Raw genomic sequence first — 25,238 nt, 5'->3', positions numbered from 1 at the left:
TGGCACACCGTGGCAGCAGGGAGCTGGCCGCACGCTTGCTGCGTGCTGTCTGCTCTCTCTGCTGGCCAACTGAAAAATTTTATTTCCACGAGATGGGCTTGCAGAAATGCACCGACCGAGAAAATGCGTGTCAGAAAAATAGAGCTTTTTTTTTCCCCCTAAAGTCCCAAACAGGCACATAAAAGTGGTTGAATTGAATAAATGATATTCTTAACAAAAAGGAAGCAGCAGAGGAGAAAGAGGCAGGACAGACATGGGTCTTCTGTCCCATCCCAGCTCACTGCATCCATAGTTTGGTGGAAGTGAGAGGACCGACCCGTGGGACAGGGTGACCCCAGCGTGGATGTCAGGCCGTCAAGGCCTTGCCCTAACATTTTCAGTAGCAAACGTTGTAGTGTTGGGTTACTGGAGAATTTCCAGTGACCACCAGCACAGAGAAGCCAGGAGAGAGTGGGACTGTGAGGAACTTTCTTCTGTTTGTTCAATGCCTAATTCAAGGGTGACCGAGTCCAAAAAGCCACCACACGGGGACTCTCAGCACATAAATACTGTAATAGGAATGGACTACAGAAAGTCAGGACTTCTCTGTGGGAAAGGACAAGCTAAAGAGTGAGTAAAGAGAAAAAGGAACATTTCTTCATGCTGATTTTTAACTTCTACATTCTGAATAATGGTTGTCTCTGTTCTCCTTAACAGCCTTGATCCTGAAATTAGACCAAACGTGGCAAATTCTCCTATCTGAGCCTCACTAAAGGAAGCGTGCCATGGATTTCAGCCACCAGGAACCAGCTCAGGATGGTAGCTCAGTAGTTTCATCAAGGAGCAAACTCATGTCTGGAGGGATGACAACCTGATGTTCTCTGATGTTCTCAATGGCTCTGCTGAGTGACGCCCAGGTGCTGGGTTTATGTGGCGAGGTTTTGGTAGTGGGGGGAGCTGCAAGGGTGGCCTCTGTTTACAACAGAGCAACACGTTTATGGTGGGATGTCAACCTCTGATCTGATTTATTAAAAAAAAAAAAAAAGAAGTTGACTCTTTTGTAATAAAAATAAAAGACTTTATTCAGTTCAGTGTACCCTGGGTACTGTATTTGCCCAAACGCTTATTCCATATAAAGAAATGTAAACCATTCATAAATACAATGTAAGAGCAGCAAAACAAATCAAACCACCTGCAACCTGCAGCCTAAAGAGCTTCTTTACTTCACTGTGCTTTCACGGAGCAGCTGAGATGAGTCTGTCTGCCAAACTGGCGCACAAAGTCCGATAAGGGCAGCACTGAGCCCCAGCCCACTCTGGGATTCATACCGATGAAATCATCCAAGTTCATCTTGGAATCTAAAACAAGAGCAGAGAAGTGAAATGTCAGAGTTCCCGATTCAGCTTCTGTAGCACATACAGCTACCATGAAAATCCCAAGAAAAACCGTTTGAAAGTATAACTCAGAGCAGCTCACAGCACGCTTGCTGAGCAGCAGTCCAACAGCTCTGCAGACCATACAGAGCCACCAGAACCAAATTCCATAGAAATGGAATTTGCTCCAGCTGCAAAAAGCCTGTGTAATTAGGCTCACCATTACAGATAGTGTAAGCGAGGAAGGGAAGACAACGTTTGGGAATCCCATACCCAGCAGTCCCAGCCAACACGCAGCCCCTGCAGCCCTCTTGTTTGCACCATATCTACGCCGCAGCACAGCTTTGGGATTTTCTGAGCCCCAGCTCTCAGCACCTGCAAGGTCTGGCCCCTAACTTGACCTTTTCCTTGTCAGCCCCTTTGGGTACTGAACATCAAAAACTCTCTCAACCACAGTCCCACTGCTGCCACAAGTGCCAGCACAAGGCCACTTTCTACTCGACTACGTGGGGATTTAAAATAGCACAAGCCCAGCAATTTTCTGTTGGAACTCCAGAACAACCGGCAGAGGATAACAGTTCCAGCATGCAGGTAGCCTGGTAAGCTTGTTTTCCAATCCCCAGCTTGTCTTTTCCTCTCAGATGCTTTTATTTTACAATTAATGTGATTACTCATGTAGTTTAAGATCTGAAAGACAAACAAGTCCCTGCTTTATGTGCATGGAGCATAGCAGAAGAATAATTGAATTAAAATGTTCTGCGAATGGTGAAGAAGCCCAAGGGGGATTGTTCCAGCAGAGTCACAACCAAAGCAGCTGCTGTTAGCAACTTGGGAGCTGCTGTCACACTGTCTGTAGGAAGGGAAACAGTCTCTGACAGTCAGGAGGGTGGTGGCAGGGCATAACACAGTGCATCAGGAGTTTAATGAGAGCAAAACCTGTTGTAACAGGCAAGCAAGAAGAAGAAACAAGCTTCACCGTCCTGCGAAGAGCAGATGGTCTAAAGACCAGTCAGTAGGTGGCACTAAAGCAGTATGAGAGCCATGTAACTGCCTGTAGGAAAGAGTGCTCTCCCATCTCCTTTGGTTCAGGAGACAGAAGTCCCCCTTTGTCATCCTTGTTATTCACGTGTCACATCTAAAGGCTGTGCACTTATGTGAGACCTTACAGCTTTAGCCAACAGCTCCGCAAAAACAGACCACCACAAAAGCCTTTTTCTGAAGCAGATAAAAAGTGGCAAAAAATAATAATAAAAAATCTGCTGTTTATTTTTAAGATTTACAACACGCTCACAGTCCTCCTCTGATGCTGTAGGTGTTACACTAGTCTGCATTTGGGCACGCACAGAGCTAAGGCTTCCTCTTTGCCCAAACTCACTTTGTTTACAGTCCGTGAGACCTACCTGGTGCATTCCGAGATCCGTGCACGTTTTCATTTCTTTTTTGATCAAGTCTGACACTTTTGCCCTGAGCAGGGACAAAACAAAAACGCCATCTGACAGTGCACAGCCTAACAGCCACGATACCTGTGGCATCTGCCAACAGGAGTTTTTGGAGTAATTCCAACCTCCAAAGGGGGTGTTGCTGTAACAATATGTGGATGATCTTTTATTGTTAGGACAGGAGAAAACAGCTGTGAAGGAAGGCACTAACAAGCTATTTGAATTTCTGGGAAAACAGGGCTTGAAAGGATTGGAAAATAAATTAAAATTCATAGAAAAAGAGAAGTCAAATATTTAGGGCATCTAGTGGCTGAGGGGGAATGAAGAATAAATCCAGAGAGGATTCAGTGAGGAAACAGGGGAGGTGATCAGGCATCGGGTAATAGCGAATAAAAGGTTATGGTTTGTTTACTGAAATGCGCTCCTGATTGACAGGCCGCATGCCATTGCACTCGCAAATAAAATAACTTCACAGAAGATCCTGTCTGAAGAAAATTATTTGAGGTGTTTCTCACAACAGTTTTATTTTCAAATGGGAATCAGGTTATAGCACGCATGAGCTGCTTAGATCTGTATCAGTCCTTCTTTCCTTCCGCTAGGATCCTGCCATTACCTTGTGGAGAAGGTACAGAAGGGAACTGCAGCCACCTGCCTGCCCTGTCTAGCAGCTGCCTGTTACAGAAACGCATCACACACGGCACCCACACAGTTCCTCAGCTGCCCTACCTGCATTCTTCAGAAATAAACCCCCAGAATTCATGGCTTCTAGGGATTTCAGTAGTAATAAAAAGAACAAAAAGCCTTTACACATCCATTCTGCCTGTGTGCTGCCAAACACCTGGGGAGAACTGAAAATCAAAGTGAGGCTTTTCAGCGTTAGGAGCTGGTGCTACCAGTTGTATCGAAGCAGTAAGACCTGAGTAACTGCAGGGTGCAAGCTGGATTTTACACAGGCTTGCAGCAAGGAGGGCTGATGTCATCGGGACTTAAACCATGCAGAATCAAACCTCATTCATTTGTAGGAGGAAGACTTAAAAGAAAACCCCAGGCTGGGCTAGCCAGCTCCAGAATGGTGAATCCACACCTCAAAACAGATCTTGTTTAGTTTTATTTAAAAAAGCAGGATGAGCACCCGCAGCAGAGGAACAGAGGCCAGAGCACTGCCAACACAAGACTTATTCCAACACAAGAATTATTCCTTTTGAGTTAGTATTAGGAAAAAAAAAATGCTTCACTGGTTCCTGATAGTTTATTGGTTGAATTCCAACAGGAATTTCACAGTCCTTTAACACTTCCTGGTAAACTTCATAAAAAGGCATCACTGGTCCCAGTGCCTTGTCCCAGCACCACAGTGGGTATTTACATTACCCTATTTGGCCTACATTTGACTTAAATGCTACAGAATTTCCTTGCCCAAAGTGCTCTATTTGGGCTCAGCAGCTGCTCTGCCCTGAAGAGGCAATATTTCAGTATCAAGAACAAAACCTCCCATCTTTTAAGTAAGTTTACTAAAAGCTTTAAAACCCCACTGGATAAGAGAAGCAGGGTGTGTTGAGTGTAACTAACATCCTTTAAGACGCAGCAGCACCAGAGCGCTGATTTTCTTTAAATACCCTAAGTTCACAAGCTCATTTCTTTTTAACAGTACAATGCTCATATACATTAAAAAAAATATGTATTTATGCTATTTTTCAGTCTTCAAGCATTTGTTTAGCATCAAAGACAGACCAAATAGATGTAATATGAGTCCTTGTAACTGATAAGCTTTTGTAGTCATCTTCTCAAGAGCTTATGACTCTGGCTTCTCTAAATGACAGCAATATAACCTCAAGGAGTAATGTAATGCTCTGATCTCACAAATAAATTGGCACTAAAGCCATATACGTGATCAATTCCGCCAGCTGTTAAATTACAGTCACCTCTAACACCAGCAGCGAGCAATTTAATCTTCCACAAACATAAATTAGCATGGAAAAGAGAGTACTCTAAGTGGGGAGGAAGCAATTATCCGTAAAGGCATTTGGCGTGGATGAACATCAATGTCCCAGGCTGTTTTACACTAACCAAAGGTCAGCCACCCGGCTTCCTATCAAGGTTGAAATCAGGTGCTTTATGCCTGATAAGACTGTGCATACATTGAAGCACACACCATTACGAGGTGCCTCAGGTGAGGAAAGGAAAAACAAAACCAAAGCCTGAGAAACTTGCACTGAGCGAAAGGCAGTGTGAACGAGATGTCCTAGACCTGACAGAGTCTCCTCCTGTTCTGACCCCAATCCCAGAGCTACCCAGTCAGCGATCCTCCACCTTGGGTGGGCGCAGGGTAAGCAGTCACCGTCCCCTGCAACACCCAGGTGACTGCCCAGACAAGAGCACATCACCACAGGTGCACTCAGAGCCTTCCAGGTGGCTGGCAACAGGACAAGAAGCGAAGCACTCGAGTGGGAACACAGAAAACTCTGGTTGCATACTGGAATTGTATTGAATTCATGCCTGGGATCAAATATTGGAACACTGTGCCCAGAGAGGTGGTGCAATGGCTGTCCCTGGAGCTGTTCCAGGCTAGACCAGACAGAGTCTTAAAGCCCCTCAGTCTAATTGCACCGGCTTTGAGCAGGGTCTGGACTGGATGACTTGGGGATGCTCCTCCCAGCCTGGCAAGGTACAGGCTAAGGAATGAAGTATGGGAGCAATCAAAGTCTCTGCATCTTTAGCTACCTACCAACGTCCCAAGGATGACCTGGAGGCTGGCTGAGACAGGTGTTTCATAGCCTGGAATTTCTAAAAATGCTTCACAAGGCTGTACCTGTGCTCCCGCCCCCACTCATAACTCATTTATACCCAAGTGAAACACCAAACTGTCTTAGAAAGCAACACAAAAACTGTGAATTAACTTGCCTGTAGCTTAAAACCACAATAAACTTGGCTCTAGACACAAGACATGTTCCTTTGACCCCACCTTCTCTAACAGAAATACATGGTAGCATTGTATTATTAAAAAAGCAGCAAAACCAAACGTGCACAGCATCAACAAACTCCACCAAAACAAAACTTCACCACACTTCTCTCCATCTGGGAAGAAAAGGAGAGAATAAGCACATGGCAAACATTAGCCAGCTTGGCAAACACCTGGTCCGAGTAAGCTGAAATGCCGTGTGATAAAAAAAAGTGGGGTAATCACCGTGTTAAAAATTCCCTTTCCAACCCTAGGCAGGTTGCTTGGCCTCTGTTTCAGCTCCCCACTGCAACATTTCATACCTCTTACTCTCTGCTCAGTTTCTGAAGACCAGCAGTTCGTGTTTGATAACAGCAGTGGCAGCTGCCAGGAAGCACGCTACACTTTACATGTTCGGAAAAGGCAAGCACTGCAGAGCCCCATTTTGTCCCCACACACTGTGCTGGCTGGATACGCTTCCAAAGCACATGTCCAAAAGCACATTTATTTATTGCACCCACCTCTGACTGAATCATTCAACTCTGTTAAAAGGAAAAAGGAGTCCTGCCAGCTCACCTGCTGTTTCAATGCAGGGGTACGAGGGAGGAGGTTTCTGCCATTTCCCATCTGCATCTTTCACGTGAGATCTGTCCGAAGCAAACGTCTCCAGGTACAGATCTGCTCGTATCATCCGGATTTTCCTGAACAACAATGCAAAATTGTATCAAGAGATATATGTACGTAACGCTGCATTAGCCACTCTGGAGAAGAGCCCTTTCTTCCTCCCAGGGAGCCTTGGCTTAGTTAAATACTCCACTCAGAAACACTGGGCTAAGCTGCTGGGCTGTTAAGAATAAACATCAGCAAGGAAAGGCTTTTGATGATTAAACAACAGCAATTAAAGAGCTTTAGAAAAATAATGCAGTGCATTGAGTTTCTTGGAGTATAACAGAAGACTTCTATCAGTATATATCCACAGAGACAACTTCAACTTGGACTTCATGAAATAAAATTCATGCTCTTCATTTTTTTTGTCCTCACCTGTGAAATTCAGGATGAAGGCTGTCATCCAGCCTGAAGGCCTCCGTGCTGTACACGTCAAAAGGACAGGGGAATGGCAGCTCTGTGTCAAGATCATAAATGAAGTTCTGCTCCCCACTGGAAACATGAAGTAGGATAACGTGGCAGTCCTGGGAAGAACGGTAATTGTCAGGAGTTAAACAGTTGTTAACCAGAAACCGGCACAGGGAGTAGAAAAAAAGCCTCCTGGAAGCTGAGGCTACAGCTTCTCTTCTTTAGAGACTGCTTTCTGATGCTCGGGTATCGCGCCTGTGATGTTCCAGCACCAGGAGAGACGTTTCCTAATGCCTGCCTCAGCCCTCGTGCCTTTTGGTAAGCCTTGCTATTCTCCCCATTACTTGTAGCCTTCTTTGGTATCAGCCTGGGCAGCTAACCTGAAGAGTACGCTAGTCCTCATACCACATCTTTGATTCCTTAACATGTAGGAAACACGGGTATGGCAGGGGGTTGGAGAAACTCCAGTTACTATTTTCAGTGTTAGTTACTTACATTCATTGCAGTTTTCCAAAAAGTAAATTGAAGATAGTTGTTGTTAACTCCTATTCCTTCTCAGATCATCCCGATAACACTTGGACCTCTTTTTAAACCAAGCCTTTTGTACAATATAAACACACTGATAATTTTCCAGAAAATGATTCTGTAAGGACAGAATTTCAGAAATTCACAGATTTTTTTTTTTTTAAAACAGAATTTCTGAAACAAATTGCCACGCAAAATTGATTTTTTCCCTCCCATACAGTATAACCATAACTACACATCTTTAAAAGGAATTCTGTAGTGGCAACTACTGAACTACATTAAATTAAATGACATGCCAAAAACTCTGGAAGAGCTTACATACAAGCTGGCACCTGAAGACATGTATTGCTCACGTTTTTCCATCCCATGTCAGACCTATATGGATATTTTCACCCGTCAGCTTGTTACAAGACATCTATTTAACATCCTACAAAGCTGGCGGGCCCCAACAAAACCAGACAGTAATTTTCACAGAACTGTTGTGCACTCTTACCGATGCTAACTAAGCTTTGTCACCTGGTGGTTTTATGGGCCATCTCACTGCTATTTCCCTGTCAACAATAAAAGGGTTGCATTTAGGCTGCTGTAGAAGAATAATAAATACTAATATAGAACTACAGGACGGCTGAGGTCGGAAGGGACCTCTGGCACATACAGAGTGCTTCCTGATGCTCAGGGGGGACATAAACCTAAATTCATTCCAGCAGAGGTATCTAACACTACCCACATCTGATCCTGCAGACCTCAGCTACAGAGGCACGCACTTAAATACTGACAAAGAAAGAACAGAGGGCCTTACCCAGACAACAGGCTCATCTCCATGCCCTGACTTCTGTTTCCAGAGCGGGACCTGAAAGTTAAGCAATTTGGCATAAACCACTCCTGACTTACAGAGATTAGTTTCACGTTGGGTAAGTTCTTTGCTAAACTCTGCATTTCATCAGCTTGTGTCAGTGCTGCTGTCAGAAAGCTTGCTCCAGGTTTTATCTTTCAGAAACATTAAACTGGGCGCTATTCTGGACCATATAATGTAATATTCCCCCTAACCTGATGGATGACAGGGAAAAATCATCCCACAGCCCTTAGGGGCACCGTGATTCCTTCTTCCCACAATCCAAGCGTGACAGGTAAGGACATTCATAGAAACATTCAGGTTGGAAGAGACCTTTAAGATCATCTAGCCCAACCTTTAACCTTTAATTAAGATTGATCTGTTGTTTTAGGGCAACTTCTTTTAAGCTTGGAAAGAATGCCGTGAACCTTTTGTTCCCCTGAGGGTATCCTTATCCTTGGGGCTTCTAGAGGAGAGAGCAGGGCTCTCTTCTGGTGCAGCAGGTCGAGCTGTTTCCTTTTACTGCTTCTCAGGTTCTGGTGTTGCCTTGATGTCTTGAGCAAATACTGCGTGGGGTCTGGAGGCCAGAAACAAATGAAATTCTTCATGCTCCCAGGTGCTGCTGCCTGCGTGCCTCTCAGCTGCTGCAGGGGGGCCTGGGGCCAAGACTCACCTACCCCAGGCTGTAGTTAAAAGGCCTGGGGTAGTTAAAGCGCCTCCCACCTCCCCCCGCCTGTGGTTTACCACCCCCACGGAGCGCACAACTCACCCACTCACCATCCTCCTCTCGTTGGAGATGAAAACCGCGTAGAACTCCTCCACAGGGCGCTCCCCCCGACTCCTGATGTAGTCGCACAGCTTCCACACGTTTTCCTCACTGCAAAACACAACCGTCGACGGCACCGTTTTCTTTTCAATCCCCTTTTCACCTTCACTTCCAGCAACCCAAACCGGGCCGGGAAGGTTTCCCTGCGGGGTTTTTAGCTCCGTTTTCAACTCCCCCCTTCAGCGTGCCGCCAGCCTCCACTCAGGCGCCGGCCGCCATTTTCAGGCGCCTCCCTTACCAGTAGCAGCCGGTGTAGGCGCAGGCGGCTCGGGGAGGCACCGCCGGCCGGTACCGGTCCTCATCCAGCTCCGCCATGCTCCGGGGGCAGATTTCCCGTGCTGGGGAACGGGGCCGGGCTCCTGAGGGAGCCGCCTGAGGGCGGGCGCGGAGCCCGTGAGGAGGCGGCGCCCGCCTGAGGGGGCGGCACGCGCCGCTTCCCGCCCGCCAAAAGGCTCAAACGGTGCTGCGCCTCCCGCCTGTAACCCTCCGCCGGCAAAGATTTAAAAAATACTTCCAAAAAAAAAAAAAAAAAAAAATTAAAAGAGCGGGCGAGGGCCGGCCCTCAGCGAGGGCCGGAAGAGGGAGCCGCGCCGAGGAGGGAAGAAAGGGGGGAGGAGGGGGATGGAGGGCTCCGTGTGAGGCGGAGGGATCCTCAGCGGGCCGCGGCGCGGGGCCGCCTCAGCGGGCGCCGCGCCTCCGGGAGGCCCTGCGGCGCCGCCATGGTGGTGCTGAGGCGCAGCGCCGGCAGCCGCCGGCGGTCCCTGGCTGCCATGGACTCGAGCTCCGAGTTCTTCTCGCTGCAGCCCGGCGGCAGGAGGACGAGCAGGCAGAGAGCAGCCCCGGCCGTGAGTTCCCGCGGGGTTCCCTCCGAGCGAGCCCGGGCGGGGAGCTTTGGGGGGGGGTTCGTTCACCAGCCCCCCACCCCCTCAGGCGGCCCCGCGGGCAGGTGCACGCGGGGGGTGCTGAGGGGGCTCGGAGAGCAAGGCTAAAAATCAGGGTTAATTAGTGCTGAAGTAAAAAAACGTTAGTTAGGGGGTGTAATGTGGTTACGACTTCCCTTAAGGGGTTGATGGTGTTGGGGAAAACCCTAATTTGCTCTTAGGGACGATTTGTGTGTCTGGTATTTCATCCACACCATTTCCAGCTCCGTCTTGCTGCTCCCATCCCCGCTCAGCATCACCTGAAGGAATTGGCTGCCGTACACACAGCTAGCTAGAGCTCAAGCTCTGCTCTTCCCAAAGGCAGAGCAGAACCACCTCAAAGCACCTCCCAGCTCTCAGGGCGAGCCCCGCCTCCGAGCGGTGCTTTCAGCTCTCCGTGCCGCCGAGCTCAGCGTTCTCGGCTCTTTGGGTTCAGGCTGGGGTTTTGTTTTGCTCTTTCTCTTCCCCCTTCTCATTTCAAGTCTACTGAACTAAGCAGGAAGCAGCCCTTGGGGTGTCGTCTCTTTGCAAGCAGGCGCTGGAGGCTGCTTCAGTATCTCCACTTTGCCGTTGCAGTGTGCATGAGAAGCGGTTGTCAAAGCCTGCAAGGACTTGAGCTGCCCGTGGCACGTGAGGGAAGGCTGTGCAAAGTCAGGCAGGGCAAACAGCTGGCCCGCTTTCCTTGTGGGAGCAGGAATGGGGAAGTTAAATGTAAAGTTTTCACTGAAGCGAAAGCAGAATCCTTCTCATGAAACAGGTTGTAAGGTGTGTTTGGTTTGGTTTCTTTCTTTGTGTTTTTTCACCTCTTTGCAGAACTTTCCCATGCTTCGAGGCACAGAGTCACTCCTGTTTCGTTTGTAGGACCGCCAGCCTTTGCTGGAGCACTCATATAGCAGAGACATGTAGAAGTGCCCTAGATGACAGAGATGGCGATCCTGCTCCTAGCTGCTTGTTCACATCCTAATGTCTCTTCCCTGACTTTCTGGTGCGCAAAGACTCGGCAATAGCAGCTTTTGCAGTTTTCCTGATACCAGCAAGCCATTTACCTGCGTATTTCATCCATCTAGATTAAGGAGCATGCAGCAGAAAGTCTCAGGTAAACCGGAGTCTGATGGCTTCGTCTTCTCCCAAGTTTCCAGTCCCAAGGAGTCCTGTGGCAGACCGTAAGCGGCGGCTGTCCCTCTGGAGGCTGTTTGTCTGCAGCTTTACAACCCTGCTGTGATTCCTCAGGCCGAACAAGGTCGTTTTGTTGTGACCTGTACTTGACACCCGTGTGCTCCAGAGTTCCCTTTTTGTTTGGGGAAAGTGGGAAGTGGCCCTTTTCTCTGCTGAGCCTTCCTGAGTCATCTGCGTAGGGACTTGACACCAGAGCTCCTAGCCTAAACACACTTACCTGTTTGGCTGGCACTTGAGCATCTGCTTGCTTCCTTAGAGACACCCAACAGCTAACTTCTTAGAAGCAATTGTTGATCACTTCCCATAGTAGGAGGAAAATAACTTTCAAACTACTACAAAATTCCTTCCTGCAGTTTCCTTGCTCTGGTTTAGCCACTTGCTTCTGCTGAATTTCACTTCTTGAGTGCGTTTTTTTCAGCCTTGTATGACTGATACGAGCCAGTTCTGCCCTGCTGGCAGCCTGCTGCAGGTAACGTAGTGCTTCTCAGTGTCTGCTGTCTCACTGACTTGGGATGCTTTTGTAGGAGCCAGAGGATGGTCAGGGCTCCTGGTCCATTGTTCCTGGCTGTGCCCGTGTTTGAGACAAGGTGAAGATAAAAGAAGAGCTGATAAAGAATAACACGAGTACACGGCACTGTGCTTGTTGCAGAGAAGTCATCAAATAAATGCATAACTATGTGTACAGAGGTCTCCTGAGTTATTCCACTCTTTCCTTTCTTAAGCCTCCTGGAGGAAAAACATTAAACATCACTGTGGCAGACCAGGCTGGTCTCATCAAGCTTTAGGTCTTGTTTCATCTCTGCTGGGTCTGGGGAATAAAAAACGTCTTCAAGAGTTGTTTCAGATGCCTGGATTCAAACTTGTGCTAGGGCAAGCATCTCGTGAGGCCCCTTTCTATCAGCACGGAGAACAGGAGGAAGAAAAGCATTCTCCCACGTGCCCTTACCAGTGCCCTCCTCTAACTTCTTCATGCCTTTGCTGTTACCTTGAGGAAACGCTAGCTAAGCTCTTAGTAAAGTTAGTGCCGGGAAGCAGAAGAATCTTGTCTATTTTCTGACTTTGGAGTGAAATTTCATTTGATGTACTCTTATTGGAACTTCATTTTGTAAACAGAACGACCCCCCCACTCAAGGATATCACAGCTTCCCTCCCGTACTAAAAATGATAGTACTCACCCTTGTAGGAGCAGCAATGTGAAGAAGGTCAAGGGCAGTAAGAAGGGTTCAAAGCTTTGATATAACAAGCCTTACACTTTTTTTTGACAGAGCTCCTAATAAGCATCTTTAGCAAGGTCTGGAGATGGGAGAAAAACTCGAACTAGATTTTAATTCTAGGATGTATAATGTCAAGCTTGACTGTTCCTCTGAACAGTCAATTGAATTTAATTTTTTTAAATTTAATTAGTTTATTCTCTTTAATTTAAATTCAATGGAATTTAAAGTTTTGAATTTAAATTCCAATTGAATTTATTGAAAAAAATTCCAATTGAATTTAAAGTTTTTGTTGTTGTTGTTTTTCACGAAACACTAAGTTTATGTGAAAGGTTTTGCTGCAATATCTTTTTGCCAAGGATATTAAGCTTAAGTTATCCACAAGAAAATGGTGGGGAGAGGGAAGCTTTAGTTTTGAAAGTTTTTTTTTGTTTGTTTGTTTGTTTCCTCCAGGTTTTTCTTGAGCACAGCAGCGTTTCAGTGTCTGCCTGCCATTAGTTGCCCCACTACCAAGTCAGGAGGGTTAATTAAACTTGCGTGAGGCAGAATTTCTTTATCTGAATCTACGTGGTTCACATAAATATATTCTTATTTCCTTCTTTCCCTAGGATTATTCTTCTACCAGTATTGAATGTTTCAACGGACACCGTTTAAGATCAATGAGAAAAAGCATCCTGCGGTGTTCGGTCTCCAGCTTTGAAGAAAGTATGGCGATACTGAGGGGAACTGTCAACAGAAGACGCTTTTCAAGGTACTGTATTTCTATATGTTCAATCTCTGTTCGATTTGTAGATTGAAAAGCAAGAGAGAAAGCATGTGCAGTGAGTTGTGGCCTGATAAACCTCCGGCTAAAATCAGCAAAGGCCTATGAGCATGCTGATGGCGTACCAGTACCTTAAAACTAGAATCCTTCTTCTCAGTGAAAGTCTTTTCTAAAACGTGTGTTTTTTTCCCCAACCCCTTTGAGGTGTTGTTGTGGTTTAACGCGGCCGGCAGCTAAACACCACACAGCCCTTCTCCAACCCTCCCACCTCTCTCTCTGGGACGGGGGAGAGAAACGGGAAAGTGAAGCCTGCGAGTTGAGATAAAGACAGTTTATTAAGACAGGAAAATAATAATGATGATGATGATGATAATAGTACTGCTAATGCAGTTGCTCACTACCCACTGACCAGTGCCCAGCGTAACCCCTAGCAGCCCGGCTGCCCCGCCCTATCCATGGTGCAGCGTGTTGCCATAAGGCAGAGCTACAGGCTGGGAGATGAGTGGTTGGAGAGCTGCCAGGCAGAGAAGGACCTGGGAGTGATGGTGGACAGTCGGCTGAATATGAGCCAGCAGTGTGCTCTGGTGGCCAAGAAGGCCAACGGCATCCTGGCTTGTATCAGAAACAGTGTGACCAGCAGGGCTAGGGAGGTGATCGTCCCCCTGTAGTCGGCTCTGGTGAGGCCGCACCTCGAGTACTGTGTTCAGTTTTGGGCCCCTCGCTACAAGAAGGACATCGAGGTGCTTGAGCGGGTCCAAAGAAGGGCGACGAAGCTGGTGAGGGGCCTGGAGAACAAGTCCTACGAGGAGCGGCTGAGGGAGCTGGGCTTGTTCAGCCTGGAGAAGAGGAGGCTCAGGGGCGACCTTATCGCTCTCTACAGGTACCTTAAAGGAGGCTGTAGTGAGGTGGGGGTTGGCCTGTTCTCCCACGTGCCTGGTGACAGGATGAGGAGGAATGGGCTAAAGTTGCGCCAGGGGAGTTTTAGGTTAGATGTTAGTGTTATAAGTTGCCCCCTTAATTAATTTTCAGAGAGCATTGCATTAATAATAGAAAGGAATTTATTGAGTAAGCAACAGCAAGCAAAACAGCGCTGGGCGGCCGGGGAGTCTCGGCTCCGCCATCGGCGCGCACCTCACCCCCCCCAGGGTCCCTTTTTATATCTTGGTGATTTCAGGATTACGCAGCACGTCCGGGTATGTTCTGCGACTGCGTGCACTGTTGCTAGGGGGTCGTCTCCGTTCCTCTGGTGGTCGTGAAGATGAAGGCCGTAGTCTTCCTCGGCGTTGTGGTTCAACTTCTTTCTTTATTTGGTCATGTTGGCCCAGCGTGAGACCGGAAGGCAGGATGTTGATACACTAGTTTAACAACTTATCAGGAGATGGTTACATGAACTTTGCAGCAGTGTTTTTTGAACAAAAGAGGCTACTGAGATGCAGAAGGAGAGAAGGGGAGAGGGTTCTTTTTTTTTGTTACATTAAGCAAAGGAATTTTCATAGTGTCTAGCTAAGCATTATACAGCTCCTTACTTCAGCAGGGAGTTTTCACAACTCCTGTTCCTCAAACAGAACTCCTTGTTTTTACAAAAGACAATGAACAAACATTTATTGTGTATTACAATCCCTCCTTTTTCTTTTAGTTACTCATTTTGTTCATTGAATTTCGGCAATGCCTGGCTACCTGGCTACTAAGAACTAATGTTTCCTCGATTCCTTCGTTGGTACTTATTGGCTCGTATCTGGCATGTATGAGCATTAAATGTGCCGCTTCTAAATGTCCCTTTAAGATCACAATCAATTTATTAAAAATACATGGTTCAAAAGTTAGTGCTATTATTAAGAACAACAAAGGTCCTGTTATTGTTGATAATAAAGTAGTAAGCCAAGGTGAATAATTAAACCAAGATTCGTACCAGCTCTGTCGGGCTTCATTCTCCCGTTTCCTTTTTTTTTTTTTTTCAACCCTTCCCTGGGTCTTGCCATTGTATCTCTTACCTCTCCAGTGTGATCAGCATACACACAGCATTCCTCTTTCGGGGCTGCACACAGCCCGTCCTGTTGTAAAAAAATACCAAATCTAATCCCCTATGAATTTGTAACACTACCTCTGAAAGCAACCTGATAGATTTTCCAGGGCCGAGATGAATTGTTCAATTTAGGTCAGGTCCTCGTCCACAGCAATGCATAAGGAAGTAAATTCTTGATTTTGTTTAACCAATGAGGCTACCCTGGTTCCCACTCCAGCTCCTCCCAGGATTATAAGGGTGGCCAAAGTTAGAGCCGTGAATGGTTCCCATCTTTCCAGATGATGACTTTCCACTGTGTGCTGGGTATACATACAATCCTCAGGGTGGTATAGAATCCTTGGTATAATTATCACCTGTATACAGAAATCACGAGACGCATTAAAGAGTTTTAGTGATAGACAAGGAGTTATGCCCACTCACACACAAACACACCTAGCGTTGTTGGCTGGGATTAGCCACTCGGTTGATTGTTTTCCATTCTCCATGATATTACATAGGTGACACTTCCCACTAGGAACCATGCACACACACCTACCACCTCCAGTGACTTGTGTTAGTGTTACCCTTATGTCTTTTCCCCAACTGTAATGCAGAGGGCTGTTCTCGTTTGTGCGGGTGGGCTCCCCAGGATTCCCGATAGCATCATAATATGAAGGCCTTATACTAAAGCATAATCAACAGTGTTTTGTTACATTTGGGTTTGTTTTGTTTAATAATTGGTAGCTGGCATTCATGACCCCCCCATATGTTATTCTCAGCTATGTTATCATTCTCGGCTTTACCTGAGCTCGTAGGGCTGCCGAGGGTTGGCACTGAAGTATTTTCCGCAGGCTGGATTCCCTGGACATTTTCTGACAATACCTCATTTGGTCCTACTGCCTGGGGCCTATCGGCATCCTCCTTTTTATTAGTACGAGTCCTCCCCTATCTGTTCTGTGTTTGTAAAATCTGACACCTCACATTTTTCCTAGTACCCAGCTAGTATCATCCAAGTTTGTTATATTTATATATAGAACCTTGCAAATTTCTTTATTTCCATGGAAGGTTCCTGTATACCCTATACCATGCCCTCACCACCTGTAACGGGGACCTGCTTTTTGGTTACAACCTTGCGGCCCATATCCCACTTGTAAGAATTTATTCCGACCAGCCCCGAGTGTCCAGTCCATAGCAATGGTTTCACACCCCCAGTATGCACAATAATACATGTTCGGGTAATTACAGTACCCCTTTCCTGTGTTAGAACTTGGGCAGAAATAAAATCCTGATCGGTTAAAGCATGGCTGCACTGACACCAGGTCACATAATGTGATGCGGAAACTGGGAGCACCTGCTGTCGTTGTTTGCTGGATGATGAATTAATCCTCCCATCTGATCAAGCTCCATTTAAAAGGCTGATGGGGATGCGCAGACCCATAGCTGACCAAAGCGATGATACTGACTCCCATGTATCGTAGGAGGTGGTCAGAGCCCATCTAAATTGTCGGCCCCTCAGTCCCCCACCGTTTTCACTTCTCTGCCTCGCTTGTCAGTTCGGTTGCAGCGAACTACAAGGTATCGGTTCTTCTTGGCAGCAGCAGTGTTCTTCAGGGGAACCTACTAGGGAGCCTTTGAAACAGGGCCTCCTCCCCTTCCCACGATACACAGATAATATAAAATACTTATCGAGTCCGTCTTAGTGTCAGCTTCAAGTTGTCAGGGCCTGGAGCTGCCTCCCATTTACCTTCCCGGATTGGTCCTTTCACATGGCTGGCATGTGTCCATCTTTTCTCCGCAGTTCGAATAGCCATTTCTGTGGTAAGCAAAACAGCATAGGGGCCTTCCCCATCGTGGTGTTAAAGCAGTCTCTTTCCAAGTCTTAATTAGAATTGAGGGTGATCAAGTGGCAATTCCAACTCATAGGGCATACCATATAGCATTTCAAAAGGAGAAATTCCTACATCAGTTCTGGGCTGTGTCCATATGTTTAACAGTGCAAGGGGTAAGCATTTTACCCAAGAAGCCTTAGTTTCCAGCACAAGTTTTGTTAGTTGTTTCTTCATTTCACCATTCATTCGCTCTACCTTTCCAGAAGAGGAGGGGTGCCAGGGGCTGTGAAAATCCCACTCAATCTCTAAGGCCTGCTTTAACCCTTGCAGTAAAGCTTTACACCCATTCAGTCACGTGGTCAATTAGGACAAACAAGTAACTCAGTAAAGTCTACCTGTATACTTTGGAAAGGTCAAAGCCCTGGCTCCCGTCCCCCTCTAGATAGGTTACAGAAGACCTTTTTATTTACCTTTTGACATATAGTAGTACATCCTCTGCATGTGTGCTTCTCTAAAGTATATTCTCCTACACAGACATGCTTTCTTAGAACAACATCACACATTGCTTGCACCTCCCAATGACTCTTCTGATGTAAAACAGTTAATATTTGCCTCATTATCACTTTATTCAGCATTTCTCTCCCATCAGGGAGTATCGATTTTCCTTAAAATGATCCACATATTTGTAACATTAATACCTCCTTGGGAGGTTGTAATTGCTCCAAAATCTTTTTTAGAATTTACCCAAATAGATAGGTGGCCCTGTAAACCCCTGAGGTAAAATTGTCCACCTATATTGTTGCTTCCGCCCCCATTTCAGGGTCTTTCCAGTCAGAGGTGAATATACATGTATGTTTGCTCTCAGGGCCAGAGAGCACTCCATTAATAACACTGTTATTCCAGTCTAACAATTTACTAGTTGAATGCCCAATTTAATCATCAAATCCCTTCCCAACAAGTTAGTCTCTGCCTTGGATACATACAATAATTGCCCAGTGATCATTTTATCCCCTAGTCTCAGCTTGGTATCCCCCAAAAGTGGCACTGTTATCCCAGTCCCTTCTACCCCCATCACATTTAGGGTTTCATTAGTTAATTTAATCCCTGATACTTTACAAGTAACAGCAGTTGGGAGAGCGAGAAACCCCCCCGCAGACACCAAAGTCAGTGCAGAAGGAGGGGGAGGAGGCACTCCAGGCGCTGGAGCCGAAGCCCCCCTGCTGCCGCTGGAGAGGCCCCTGGTGGAGCAGGCTGTTCCCCCCTCCCCGATGCTTGGGAAGCTGACCAAACACCACAGCAAATATACCAAAACTTCTAGACTGTTACTTAGATAATGCCTACATCACCTTTCCCTGCTCATTCAACTTCAGACAGCTCTGCTAAATATTACATGCCACACCTTTAACCCCTTCAGCAACCCTTTTAACACTTCCTTTATCTTTCTCCAGCCCGTACTTTTCTAATACCAGCACCAAAGGCTCAGTCAGGGTCCAACTTAATTCCATACCTTTTCCCTCCAAGATAAACAACATATCAATATAGCATATTTCATCCCATTTTCCTTCTTTCCTCCTTCTTCCACTCCGGATATTCCTATTCGAAGTGGCCAGCCTGGCCACACTTAAAACATCTTATCAAAGCCTGTCCCTGCTAGGACTCAGGCCACAACACAGGCAGCCTTCTTTGCCTGCCATTCCTTCATCTCTCTTCCTCTCCTTTCCATCCTGGCCCTAACTCCCCCTGAAGATTTTCTTCCTCTTTCTCCGACCCTCTGCCTCACTACCCGCTGCACCACTGTCAATACCATTAGTTTCACTCTCTCTCTTTTTTTTTTTTTTTTTTTTTTCCTTCTTATCTCCCCTCCAGACACATACCTCCAGGGCCTCCCACAGGAGGGTCCCCCAGCGACTGTTCACTACATCCCCCCACCTTCTGAAGCATTTTCTGCGTATTTTGCCAGGCTTTAATCACACAATGAACTTTCAAGAGCGCTTGGGATACTGGGTTCTCAGGTCTCATCCTCAAGTACTTTCTCATTCTGACCCCAAGTCTCTCATATGATTTCTGTGTTGCACACTATTATTATTCCAGCCAGGATTGGCAAGTGGGTATTTCTGCCCTGCCGGTATTACCCCTGGTCCTGGAGGATGAGCTCTTTCCCATTCTTGTATAGCAGCTCTCCTCCTGATCATTCCCATTTCTTTCCCTGTAAACAACATACTTACAGACATAATTCCCTCCCCCAAGAGTATAAATCAGGTCGTAGGAACTGGTCTAATTGTTCAACTAGGCTGTTGGGGTCCTCGAATAAAGACTTCCTCTCCTTCTTAAAAGTCCTAACCTCTCTGCTGGTAAGGAGGAGGGGGTAGTTCACCTAAGAGGATACACTGTTAGTGTTAGTACTGTTAGTATCAGGGAAGGCAAAATTCTCAATATCTCTTCTACCTTGTTCTAATTCTTGCCAGAGCCTAGAGTACGATCCTTCTTTAGGGACAGTGTTAATTACAGTCCCTGTCTCCCTTCCTGGAGTGACTGCTGCTGCCACCGGTTCAATATTAAGATTATAGGGAGCATAACTTGGCTCCTTCTCTGAAAAAGGAATCATTGTTTACACATAAATTTAAAGCCTGAATTTTCATCAGACCCGTATTTTGGCCAAAATACTGCTGTTTCCTTAATTGGTTCTTTTGTCCAGACTGATACACAATATTTAACCTTTTTTTTTTTTTTTTTTAAATTATTTTTCTTTTACAATCCCTCTAATTTTGGGATTATGTTTCCAATTTCTTATAATTCTTCAGGAAGAACTATTAGTAGGCACTCCCCCAGGGATATCTCCCTGTCCCCTGGAACTCATATTTTCCCATTTTTCCTAACCCTCGCCAGTATGTGCTACAGAATTTTCCCTTCTGCAGTGTACCACACACCAACGTACTGAAAGATGGGGGTGTACCGCCAAGCACTTCCCCGTGCCAGTGTTACCGCACACCTGAGTTTACCAGATTCCCTGGTGTACTTCCAAGCACTTCCCCGTGCAAGGATTACCGTACACCAGATTCCCCTGGTGTAGTGCCAGCACTTCCCCGTGCAAGGGCTTACCATACACCAGATACCCGACCCCCAAGGCAATACTTAATATTTCTTACCTTGGTCTGTGCACAGAGTTACCGGATCGATTCTTAAAAACCCGGAGTGCCTACCTTCTTCCTTTCCCCACTACTTCACGGATCCTGCCTCTTTAACCAGTCTCGGGCCCTCTGTCAGCTTTCCGCAGAACCGCCACCGTCGATGCACAGGACCGCTGAAATCAGCGGGGCATGCCTTCCTGCTGCTGCGGCGGTGGGGCTCCCCAGTAGGTGACTGGATCCCGGACGAGCCCCCAAATTGTGAGAAACACTCCGTAGCCAATAACTTAGGCTCAGGCGAGGATCTCAGTGAAGTAGTAATTTATTCGCGATTGCAATGGCGGGCGCCCCACAAGCAGGAGAGAGCGCATCTACTAGTTCCAAAACACAGTTTATATACCTTTTGATGGCAGGACCCTCCCCTGTTTCCCCACTGAGTGGGTAATCCAGGTTCACAATCTATCTGATGCTTCACAAACAATGCATGGCCTTCAGTTGCCGGCCTGTTAAATTTCAAATTTCTTTTGACATTTTTACTGCTTGAAGTGGTAATGTTTCTTCACTTATCTGACTTGACTTGACACCGTGATTTTCACCTAATTGTCCTGAGGAGTCTGGTTGTCTGCATTTCACTAGGTCGCCTGCTAAACTTTCTTATCACTGTAAGCATATCTCAGTACCACATTCCCTCCTTCTAAACAATGTAACTCTGCAAAAACAACATTTCTATTCCCACACAACCACTAAGGAATTTCCAAGAATGGAACTAGGTATGTGATGGTGTGTACTATAATCTCCAATTGGTAGAGAGAATTAGAAAATACCAAGATATGAACTCCCAATAACCTAGCCACCTTCTAGAGGATGTTTAAAGCAAACTCTGCCAAAATTTAGTGCCAAAACTTGTACAGCCAGTGCAATACTGCTACCTTCAGCAGTGGGGAAACGCTAGTTTTGTCTGAGTCATCTAAAATGCTTTGCAGAAGTGTTATGAAATGTGCTGCTTAAGACCTTACTGGCTTTCAGCATGGATATTTCTCTTATTATTGGTATCAACTATGTAACTAATTGTGTAACTATGTATGAAAACATAGTCGGGTGCAGTTTTTCACTGTGACAAGAAAGAATGGTTTCCAGGTAAGAAGTTTTTTAATGCATTGATCATGCCAACTGGCCAAGAATCAAAAAATAATGATTGCTGAGTCCTCAGTACAATTGATTTTCAAATTACAGCTTCAGATTAGAGGGTGGCACTTTTTTATTCTTCAGTGAATAAGGTAATATCAGGACACCCAAGTAAGTCATTAGTTTAAATTGATATCACTAGAGTCACATGGTAACAGAAAAACTAATAGTGATAGCTACAACACACAGGGAGTACTCAAACAGCACAAATGTAGCATATGGACAACATGCATTGTGCTGGCAAGCTCCAAGATTGGCATCCATTCCCAGTAGCAGAATTCCAGTTTGATTCCAGAGCTGACCCATCAGTTTAATATACTTCCTTGCATTTCGAAGTCAGGTTGACAAAAGTGAAGTTTTGTTTTAGAAAACTCATTACACTCCGAACTGGTATAGTTAATGCCATTTTTTTTCATCTCCTATCTTGCTATGAGATATGATTTAGTTATTTTACATTTTTTTATGTTGTCAAGCTCTTTTTGAAGGAAAATTGTTTAAAAGGTGCAAATTTGAAACACTTCAAAACATTCTTGTGAACACGCAGGTGTTTAAAATGTGATGAGAATACAGCATAACTTCAGATTATCCATCTTTTCTGTTTTCATTTTGCACCTGAGCATTGTAGTATCAGATATGTTTTTCTGATACAATACTCTGCGTAGATTAGATTACACTATTATATTATTCCTTATAGGAAGGCTCAGTAAGAATAGAGGATTGTTTTGAATTTTAAAATGCACATGATGTCTTTGTGATGAAAATACAATAATGTAGAGATGCTGCACTCTTCATTGCTTCATCTTACATGGTGGTGTTTTCCCTAAGGTTTCCCTGTTCTTTTCTACATGAAAAGTGTCTCCAGACATTTGTACATCCTTCAGGCATCTTTACCTTCCCTCTAGTGTCTGTGTTTTGCCAAATACCGGAAGAGTTAGAACCTGTCATTCTGGAATACAGCAGGAGTTCTGTATTTTCTTTCCCTTTGCTTTTTCTTTTTTCCCCTCCTTAATTAGGTGTCAATGAACAAAGCTAAGAGTGAAGTTATACAAAGCATTGAATACAACAGCACTTTACAAAAGAGTGGCCTAGTACAGCAGCAAGGGGTTCTTTAGGAGTGGGCAGCCTGTCCATCCAAGCCTGTAGTCACTTGCTACCTCCCTCAAATTAACAGTCTGAGGAGTCTGACGAAGTGATGAGTAGGCAAAGTTCTGCCTGAACACACGGGCATGAGCTTGGGTAGCAAAGAAGCAATGTCTGAGCACCAAGTATGTTTGCTGGATCCTAGATGCAGAGCCTGGCATCCCAAGCAGCTGTCCACATTGCAGTCATGCATCAGTGGACATGAGAATGTGAAAATGCTAATCTAGCTAACTTTTGGCTAGATTGCTTTAGAAAATCCTGTTTATCTGCATAGAGCTCTTGGCCTTTTTTTTTTTTTTTTTTTTTTACATTAATCATGGTGATGTGCAGAGGGATGTAAGAGAGACCCAGAGAATCCTCTATTATTTATCAGATTGAGAAAAATTAACATATCTAACCAAAATAATAGAAGTTGGCTTTCTGCTGAAATGCCAGATATGTATTGGCTTCTGTGTAAGTGGTAACAGTGGCTATAGCCATTTCAGAGGTACCTTGTTTCACTTCTGTAAAACTGTTAGCAGTGCCATGTTCCTGCTCAAAGGACACATGGCAAAGCATTCTTTTGGCATATCTGGTAGACCTACTATTATGGCATCAAGACAAGTACAATACCTTCTTTCCAAAAGTAGTGGACAATACTGCTCTAGTGAAAGAAGAAAAAAAGTACTGACTTCTTCAGACCTTTAAAATATACTTACCAGCAGTAGATGTAAAATTTTATTTTTTATTTTTTTTTTCAATTCTTAATTGGATTTTCTTGAGTAGCAAAGAGGCTTCTCCAAAACTGTAAGCTGAACCTTTGTAATCAAGTTTTTTGTGCAAGAATTACAAGTGACATTTTCCAGGAGTTTGGCTTTTTGATTTAAGTGTCAAAATCTTATACTGAGGCCTCTGAGTCTATGTAGTCACAGGTGTAAGAAGAGTGATTTCCCAGTAATATGTCGTAACATTACAGATGAAGTAGGAACTGAACCTCAGTGAACATGTCTATGGGTATCTTCTTGGATATCTTTTTTTTTTTTTTTTGTCTTGTTTTCCCTTTGAGAATGGTTTCACTGAGGCACTTAATTCAGAAAGAAAGGACAAAACAGACCCACACTCTGCCACTATTTCATGCCTATTTGGTTGGTCCAGCGCCAGTAGTTTCCAGTGCAAACAAATTGCTTAGCAACTGTTTGTATATAAGTCCTAGATGCTTTCAGTGAATCAAAAGACATGCCAAGTGCATGTGCCTGTCAGCATCTGCATCCAACGTAGTGCTCACAGCCATCTGCTCTGGGTTCTTGCTGGTCCCACTCTCCCCTGCAACCACCCTGTGCTTCAGTTCACAGTTAGTAGGCAGTAAGACTGATGCAAGCAGGAAACTGAACAGCCTGATGTCTCCAGACAGTCACCTTTCTGTCAAAACCCTATGTTCCTTGATTTCTTTTGCTGTTTCTCCTGTGTCTTCCCTTACCCTTTTTTCACTTGGCACGTGTAGAAACAGAACAAATCCTGTGCAATGTATGCTAGTGGTTTCTCTTGACTCACAGGAACTTCAGGAGGATGGTAGTTGATCAATGATGACTATAAAATTTATTTTCCTATGCAGACTGAAGGAAAAAAGACTCAAAAAAAAAAAAAAAAAGGGTTGCAAATTAAATGAGGTGGTACTGGTTTTTTATATGTTACCAGTACAGTGCCATTTAGTTTCAGAAAGTCTAACTTTTAAGACAGAGATCTAGTCCCTATGCACAACATCTTTGTGACAGCATCTAGGATAATAGAAAGACTGAGACCTTGATATTGTATATCCTGGAAACAGTGTATCTTGACTGATTTATTACAGGTCAAAAAGCAGAGTGTACTGCAGAAAATGGTAGCAACTTACTCTGGACCTCTTCACTAGTTAGATAACTCGAATTCATGTTGCTGCTGTTTGCTTGTTACAACATTTTTTCCTGAATAGTAAAAGATTCTTAAACAGAATACATTTGTAGTGAAACTCATGTTTGCTATTTTCTTGCAAAAGATAACTGACTCGTCAGCCAGTCATAGAGTAGAAACAATATTGACTAATGTATTTCACACCATACATTTTCAGAGGTATAGTACTGAAGAGTTATAGCAAGCAATTTCTCTTCAGTCTGGAAATTATATGTTTAAAACCAAATGGAAAAGTCCCTAAACTTTCCATACAGTTTTAAGCTGTATGGAAATATATATGGAAATATAAAAAATATATTATAGAAATCCCATTGATTTCTTATTGCAATCAAAATTCACTCAGTTTTTTATTCTCCTGGGGGTAAATTGTTTGTTTTTTTTTGGTTTTTTTTTTTTTTTCAATGAGAATGCAGATTACATGGCTGGTGGCAGGTAAACAAAGTAGCTTTTAAAGAACACTTTTCTATTTTTTCCAAACTAAAACATAGTCCTGGTTTTATGTCATATTTATTGGTTCCCTTGTTGATTAAAAGTGCATAGTTCTTCTGTAATGTCATTTTCCTCAAGCTTTTATATACCGTTTGTTATTCATGTGGCAAACACAAAACGAAGCAAACCCATTTTTCCAGTGCTAATATGCTTTTGCGTGCTCCATGCTTCCCAGGGTATTCTGAAGCCAGAGAGGCTGGAAGTGGAAAGGAGTCAAGTCTGATAATGATAGGCATCCCTGCAACTGAGAGTTAACATAAGCATCTTTTCCCCCTTGAAACTTGAATATTGAGCTTTCAAAATTCAATTTCCTTCCAGAGATATTTTCATTTAACCAGCAAACCACTGTGCTCCTTGAGTTAATATAGTACATTAGAATCTACATGAGATTGCCACATCATCCCTATTTATTTATTATGTAGAGAATAGATTTATGCTGTCTGAGCAAGGAGATAACCTGGTCATTTGGCTTTTAATAGGATATATGGG

The 25,238-nt window shown here is 44.8% G+C and overlaps 2 protein-coding genes across 3 annotated transcripts in view; one reads left to right on the top strand and one right to left on the bottom strand.

Annotated features, from left to right (window-relative positions):
* Positions 1 to 1,035: 1,035 nt before the first annotated feature.
* On the bottom strand, positions 1,036 to 9,447 carry LOC139998723 (protein N-terminal glutamine amidohydrolase-like). 2 transcript variants are annotated; one of them, XM_072023747.1, is made up of 6 exons: positions 9,222 to 9,447; positions 8,935 to 9,034; positions 8,125 to 8,175; positions 6,768 to 6,916; positions 6,303 to 6,427; positions 1,036 to 1,337 (listed from the first exon to the last, which is right to left on the bottom strand). In XM_072023747.1, exons 1-6 carry the CDS (start codon positions 9,296 to 9,298, stop codon positions 1,204 to 1,206), a joined length of 636 nt encoding a protein of 211 aa, XP_071879848.1. In that variant the 5' UTR covers positions 9,299 to 9,447; the 3' UTR covers positions 1,036 to 1,203. The 2 variants fall into 2 exon arrangements, with proteins under 2 accessions (XP_071879848.1, XP_071879849.1); XM_072023748.1 differs by lacking the exon at positions 8,125 to 8,175.
* Positions 9,448 to 9,601: 154 nt separating this feature from the next.
* LOC106020683 (adenylate cyclase 10) overlaps positions 9,602 to 25,238 on the top strand; it is a 168,434-nt gene continuing 152,797 nt past the window's right edge. Inside the window, 2 exon segments of the mRNA XM_072023737.1 lie at positions 9,602 to 9,828; positions 12,899 to 13,041. The gene's annotated coding sequence lies outside the window, so the exon portion shown is untranslated.

The sequence above is a fragment of the Anas platyrhynchos genome, chromosome 15, assembly GCF_047663525.1.
Source record: "Anas platyrhynchos isolate ZD024472 breed Pekin duck chromosome 15, IASCAAS_PekinDuck_T2T, whole genome shotgun sequence".
Taxonomy (NCBI): domain Eukaryota; kingdom Metazoa; phylum Chordata; class Aves; order Anseriformes; family Anatidae; genus Anas; species Anas platyrhynchos.
This window is presented reverse-complemented; position numbering and strand designations above follow the sequence as displayed.

What these genes read in the sequence shown, in the direction of transcription:
- LOC139998723 (XM_072023747.1), bottom strand. Translation starts at nt 9,298, where the DNA reads ATGGCGGAGCTGGATGAGGACCGGTACCGGCCGGCGGTGCCTCCCCGA. An exon ending in CTTCATCCTGAATTTCACAG is followed by an intron (nt 6,428 to 6,767) that starts GTGAGGACAAAA and finishes ATTGTTGTTCAG; the next exon opens with GAAAATCCGGATGATACGAG. An exon ending in CCCCTGCATTGAAACAGCAG is followed by an intron (nt 1,338 to 6,302) that starts GTGAGCTGGCAG and finishes CTCTTGTTTTAG; the next exon opens with ATTCCAAGATGAACTTGGAT.